The 6,986-nt window shown below is 41.3% G+C and overlaps 1 protein-coding gene across 1 annotated transcript; it reads left to right on the top strand.

Annotated features, from left to right (window-relative positions):
• Positions 1 to 653: 653 nt before the first annotated feature.
• Positions 654 to 1,766, top strand: NEUROD1 (neuronal differentiation 1). The gene has a single exon (XM_015823435.1). It carries the CDS (start codon positions 654 to 656, stop codon positions 1,764 to 1,766), a length of 1,113 nt encoding a protein of 370 aa, XP_015678921.1.
• The last annotated feature ends 5,220 nt before the right edge of the window (positions 1,767 to 6,986 follow it).

Genomic DNA, 6,986 nt, shown 5'->3' with positions numbered 1-6,986 from the left:
AGTCTGTAAAGCTATTGTGCAGGATGGCATCGGCTGCTATTGTGGCCAGGCGAAAGCAATGAAAAGGAGAGCCGAATAAAAGAATAAATCCTGCTCCTGCTGCCATGGATAAATTATTATTGGCAATTTGCTCCACTGGATCCACAGCCTGGGTGTGTTTGAAATGCAATTCGACCCCCCTCTTGGTTAGCGCCCTCGCCTATAAATCCCTATAAAACATTACATAACGCTATTTGAGACAAGAGGTGTCATCGTGAAGAGAAATACGAGAAGTAGAAGTTTGTTGCGTAAAGGCATCAAGAGTAAGTTTCATTGCTGGGCAGTGTCCCTCGGGTTAGTTTAGTTTTAAAAACTAAACTAAAAAAAAATCATGGGATTTAACTTAGAACCGTAGTGTCCCTGAAGTTGCAGGTGTAATGGGAGCTGTAATGAGATCCAATCGAAGCCAAAGACCGGGGTTTTTTTTTAGAATGAAATTGTACTGGACAATGCTTCCAGTGCACAATCTTTGAGGGTTACCCACAAAAACGTTTCACGAAGTTAAGTAACACTTACTTCCTAGGAAGCATGCTTGCAGAATATTATGTGTACATATGTGCAGTTGTGTGTGGCGGTTTTAAAGGTTTACTTCTTCTTGGCCTAGGGTACTCAGAATGACCAAATCATACAGTGAGCACCCACTGATGGGAAAACCTCAGCCCCAAGGTAACCCCAGCTGGACTGACGATTGCCTCAGCTCTCAGGACGACGAACATGAGATGGACAAGAAAGAGGAGGACCTGGAAACCTTACAGGCAGAGGCTGATGTCGCATCTCTGAGAAACGGGGAGGAAGAGGAGGAAGAAGAAGAGGAGGATGAGTTAGAGGACGAGGAAGCAGATGACGACGAGGAGGAGATAGAGGAGGAGGAAGAAGAAGGCGAGGAGGACGACCAAAAGCCCAAGAGACGTGGTCCCAAGAAGAAGAAGATGACGAAAGCGCGGATGGAGAGATTCAAGCTGCGGCGTATGAAGGCCAACGCCCGCGAGCGGAACCGCATGCACGGCCTCAACGCCGCCCTGGACAATCTGCGGAAAGTGGTGCCCTGCTACTCCAAAACGCAGAAGCTGTCCAAGATCGAGACGCTGCGCCTGGCCAAAAACTATATCGGGGCCCTCTCCGAGATCTTGCGCTCGGGCAAGAGCCCCGACTTGGTCTCCTTCGTGCAGAGTCTCTGCAAAGGCTTATCTCAGCCCACGACCAACCTGGTGGCCGGCTGCCTCCAGCTCAACCCGCGGACCTTCCTGCCTGAGCAGAACCCGGAGCTGCTGCCCCACGTCCAGCCCACCAGCGCTTCCTTCCCGGGCCACCCCTACCCCTACCAGTCGCCCGGCCTTCCGAGTCCTCCCTACGGCACCATGGACAGCTCCCACCTCTTCCATCTCAAGGCGGCGCCCGCCTACGGGTCGGCGCTGGAGCCCTTCTTCGAGAGCGCCCTGGCCGAAGGCGAGAGCCCTGCTTTCGACGGGCCCCTCAGCCCGCCGCTCAGCGTCAACGGGAATTTCTCCTTCAAGCACGAACCGTCCAACGAGTTCGAGAAGAACTACGCCTTCACCATGCACTACCCGACCGCCGCCGGCCTGGCCGGAGCTCCTGGCCACGGCTCCATCTTCGCCTGCTCGGCCTCGCGCTGCGACCTCCCTCTCGACAGCCTCCTGCCCTACGAGAGCCAGGTCCACCACGAGCGGGTCATGAGCGCCCAGCTCAACGCGATCTTTCAGGACTGAGCCCTTCCAGCCGCTAAGGCGGAACCAAGATGCTCGCGGCGACCACGGACTCCGGGCTTTATTCGTTTGCGCGCCAGGGCGCGAAGACGGAGGGAGTGGAGAAAAAGGCACAACGCTTCCAGGCTTCAGAGTCCCCCTGATGCGTACTATAGTTGTCGCCTTCAGGAGCAACGGAGAGGCGGACGTTCTCCTGGGCCCGCCGGTCCCCTCGCCCTTTCCTCCCGCCACTCCGAATCTTGAGATGGCGTTGATTAGATAAAGTTCGGCTTCCCCTTGATTTGATCGGCACAACAAACCACAAGCAATAATTAGGATCTATGCAATGTTGTTGTTTTTTTATTAAAACAAAAAAACACTAAATCGGTCAGTTACAAAAAAGAAAGAAATGAAAGAAATTAAAAGTATATATAAAATTTATATTTTTCAATCGACATTTTTCCTACTTGTTACCTTTCCCGTGTTGGCTTATTTTGTTGTGATTTTTGTACAGGATTTTTAATAACTTTTGATAAACTATTTTGAACCAGGCAGCTCCATCAATTTTTATACCTATCAGAAACAAAGTAGAATAATATCTAATTTATATAGAATAATTTAAGTAATTTAAACCAGCAGAAAAATACTTCGAAGATCAAGGGAGAAAAAAGCTGTTTGTTGCCTTAGCATCTCCCCCATTCAATTTCTAAATCTTCACACAGACACACAGACACAGGCACACACAGACACACAGACACACACACAGACACACACACACACACACACACACACACACGACACAGACACCCCTACAAAACTTTTTGTTTTATGGGGGGGTAAGAAAACCTCTATATAATTTTCATTTATAAAGATGCTTGAAATGATGAAAGAAGGAAAATATTTATTTCCTATTAATTATATTGACATATTATTCCAAAAGTTCTGCAAAATTGTGTGTATATGTGTGTGTGTGTGTGTGTGTGCATGCAGACATACACCCTTGTTCTCATGAGCAAATATCCTGCACTTATCCACAGAAAACAGCTGCTTTAGAATCACATTCAACTTGCAATGTTTTTTAAAGCTCTTTGGAGTCCACCCTAATTTCTTTCAGATTTTGAAGAAACTACAGATAAAGAAACATTGTTTTCATGCAACATTAAATGCATGATTTTTAAAATACATAGTTATATAATTTTTTTATTTCTGTCCAGGAGGAAAAAAGTAAAAAGGTTTATGATCGTTGGGTTATATTATATGCCAATTGTAGTTAGCAGTTTTCAAACTAATGCAAACCATTTGACTTTGTAATTAGAACAAGATAGTTATGCATGCACAATGCAACCCAGAGTAAGTGCTGTCTGAAATGTAATGCTGGTTCATCTGAAATCAATCTGTACTGTAATTTTGTTTGTAATCCTGTATGTGACAGCGTAATGCACATTTGGAATGTTAAAAAACAAAACAAAACACAAGCTGGGTGATGAAGTAGTGAAGAGCCATTGGTCAAATGTTGCATTTCTTCCTAAGTCCCTTGCTCCATTCCTTCCCCTTCCCACAATTCCTATGGGATTATTGTAATAGTTATTAAAAGATGCAACTATTTGTACAATAAAATGAGGTTTGAAAAAATCCCGAGGTGCGATCCAGTAAATCAACAGACGCATTAAACTACAAAAAGACTATCTGAAATGGAGGCTTCAGGAAGCATGGTTTCAGCTCCAGTCTAATAAAGTATGAAAAAGGCAGCCTGCTGAATCATCCCGAGGCCTGCATAATTGACAGCTCTTCAATAATAGAATACAATTCACAGACAGTAGTAGGATGAGAAGGCAAATTGATTAAGGTCACGTCTTCAATGATCAAATTGTGGAGATGTCCACTGTAGTTGAAGCTGGAAGTCCCACACTATGTCTTGGAAGTATTTTTCATTACCCTAAAGGAAAGTGAAGAGGAGTTAAAAAATTAAGGGAAAGGAAAAGGTTTATCTTGTTACAACTGTTATGAATGACTTCACAAGACTTTAAAAGATACTCTGATGCATCTCAAAGTAAACTGAAGTAAGGGTTGGTTAATCCTCCTCTCTGGAGCAGATAAGGGTTTAGTTCCACTCTTGCAAATGACATCAAGATTGTACAGATACATTGACAAGAAGTCATAAGGTTGTTGCTCCAACTTGTGTGCACAAATAATGATTAGTAGAAGTTTTCTGTAACACTTGAAATAATTATTGATATCAAAGTGAAGATCTTTCTGACCGAAAAAACATATATAGGAAAACAAGGAAAGGGTTTTAAAAAGTAAACATCTGAGTAAAGTATGATTTCCCAGATGTTCTGCAATAAACATGATCTCCACTCAGTTTCAGCACCAGTTCCATTTTCTCAAAATCAAGTGGATGTCACTTGGAATATACTAATATGAACAATCCTCTACAATGATGTTTGGAATTAATTTCTTCTCTTTGATGATGACATGCATATCAATAATGCTTGTAAACTAGCATGTGAGTGAAGATACGGTTCCTCAAAAGTAGGCTTTGCAACACAAGGATGGGTTTCCCAGTCAACTGTATTAACTTGAGAAAAATATTATTGCACTGGACAACATCAAAAGGACAAAACTAGCTAAGTATCTTCTTGCATCTCATTCATGTTTTTAGAAATCTGTGCCTGAATAGGACATTACAAATCAAGAGCTTGGAAAGCACATTTTTAATTTTTCTGACTTTAATAGATTTAAACTAGATGAAGTGACCCCCATTGGACATTGATACTAAATATAAATTAAAGAATAATTTCAATATCCTGATGAAGGGAAGGCATGGGAATGTTTATATAGACCATGTGATTTTCATTAAGAAACTCCCTGTTATATCTCCAGTGGAAAAGAATCCAAATAACACTGATAACCCAGAAAGACTTCTCTATATTAGAACATATATTGAGTTAAACAGACAAATAAAATGACCTATCATTATCTTCCAAAAATTCAAGATATATTGACTTCCAAGAAAAGATGCTGGCTAAAATCATCATCAAATTTAAGTATCCTCAAATTGTAAGTGGAACATTGATATAAAAGCATATTGACTTGCACAAGATAATTTACAGATCTCTTGTATCCATGTTTCAGTCATTAGGCAGACTAGAATTGATAAAATGTCTGCAACCATAGTTAGATTACTCTGTTAACAGTTATCAGGAAACTACATAAAAGACAGGGTTCCACTTATGGAAGCCACACTCACTTCCATCTTCCAACAGTGATTCAAATCCATAGACTCTATGTAGTGAGTTTTCTTTTTAAAAAAACCTACCACATGATAATTATCCATAGTCTTCTTTTTCATTTTTATTATAAAAAGCTGGTTTGCTGTGCTGACGCATGTATACGCATCATCTACCTACTTATGAATACTAGTTGTGTAGAATTATTGGTATCTGTGTCAATTTTAAGCTTTCTTCTGAGAAACCAATTCATAATCTGTATGAATATCACTGGGATTTGATAGCAAAGCACACCCTTTTTCTTGTTTCCAACAGTATAGAAATCTAGCCATTCTTTCCCCTTCAAAGCTGATTTTATTGTCTAGTTTTTTGCAGGACCAGCAAAAGTCCCCCAAGAAACACAGGACTTTGAGAAAACATCACCTTTTTCTCTTCCAGATGAACAGATTAGGTCTATCTGATCTTAAATTAGGTGGAATATGTGTCTACTTCTTGCATTATGTGTTCTCTGTTTCCACACAACCTGGTTAATGAATAAGCCCATCTTCTGGGTTTGGACAATCCACTGAACTTTAAAATGACAAATGGGTTGGATTTGCACAATATGTTAAACCCATAAAGAACTGTATCTTTATACTGCATCGTTTTATCTGCTAAATCTTTATTTGAACTGATTAAGTATCTACTGTGAACACAAACAACATATGCTATGCAAATTATAGGAGTGAGCAAGGATAATGATGGGGGAAAAAGATCTTTGATTTAAATTGGATGGATAGTGCACAAGAAAAGCCAACTTAAATGTGCTATTTCACTACTGCCAATGTAGCAAATGGCTCTAATAATGTCCTGGGCTGCCTATTTGTGGTACATTGAATTGGGCTTGGCATCTATTCTTAATGCTTAGCCTTTACATCTGGTAAGCAATTCTATATCATCCTTAGTTAAGATCTGAAGTTTTGATTTTTAACCATTCAACTTGCTCTTCTGCATTCCCCAAATGGGGAATTTGCTGCTGTTTTATTCCTATTATTTCTGCATGTTGATTAGAGCCTTTTATGCACAGTAAATGTGGAGGCATCAGCCTTTAATTATTTGTTTATTCATCACATGTGTATACTTGCCCATCTCATATACGTGACTCTGAGTGGTATACAATAAAAATGTACATTGATAGCACTTGGACGGTGCCATCAATGTTGCAGTTCATTTCTAGTTGTTTGATCTTGTATATTTGTCTTTGCTACTGATAGAACATAGGATTATAACTAATTGATGCCAAAGCAAGATCATTGTTCTTCACCTGAGTTTATGACTCATGGGGGATTTGAACCAAACTCATTCTTTTAGTATTACACGAGTGAAGATATGAGAAAAGAGCAGTAATAATATACTGCTCACAAAAATAAAGGGAACATTTTACCATGGAACTGAAGGGGTTTGCGTTCCCTTTATTTTTGTGAGCAGTATATATAGAAGGCAAATTTGATAAAATGATAGTCATTATTACAAATGAAGGCAAATATATGTGTCCCAGGATAATGTTGCAGGATCCAATCTGAGTCAGTCATCAGGACCAGAGTTTGACTCTTCCAAGTTTTTGGACTTGTGCTGGAGCCAATCCTTAGGGAACTTCTCTCTTTCAGAATGTTGGGCTATGTCAGTGGTGGCGAACCTATGGCACGGGTGCCAGAGGCGGCACTCAGAGCCCTCTCTGTGGGCACACGCGCCATCGCCCCAGTCCTAGGCCTTCAGCTGGGTTTTATAAAACCTTTTTGCTTTAGGCCTCCGCTGCCGTGTGCAAAAGAAAAAAAAAGGTTCAATCAATCAGTCAATTTCAACTTCTCGCGGGAAAAAAAAGATCTGGCAAAGTTGGAATTGATTGATTTAACTTTTTAGTCCCACCCAGTCTTCTGTTACCACTGCAGCCACGCCCACCCAATGGGCCACACCCACCCAATGGGCCACACCCACCCAATGAGCCACACCCACCTGGCACCCGACGATGCATAAG

Source organism: Protobothrops mucrosquamatus, unplaced genomic scaffold (genome assembly GCF_001527695.2).
Source record: "Protobothrops mucrosquamatus isolate PMUCROS unplaced genomic scaffold, P.Mucros_1.0 scaffold1869, whole genome shotgun sequence".
In the NCBI taxonomy this organism is placed as follows: domain Eukaryota; kingdom Metazoa; phylum Chordata; class Lepidosauria; order Squamata; family Viperidae; genus Protobothrops; species Protobothrops mucrosquamatus.
The sequence above is the reverse complement of the archived record's forward strand: the minus strand, read 5'-3'. Positions and strand labels throughout refer to the sequence as shown.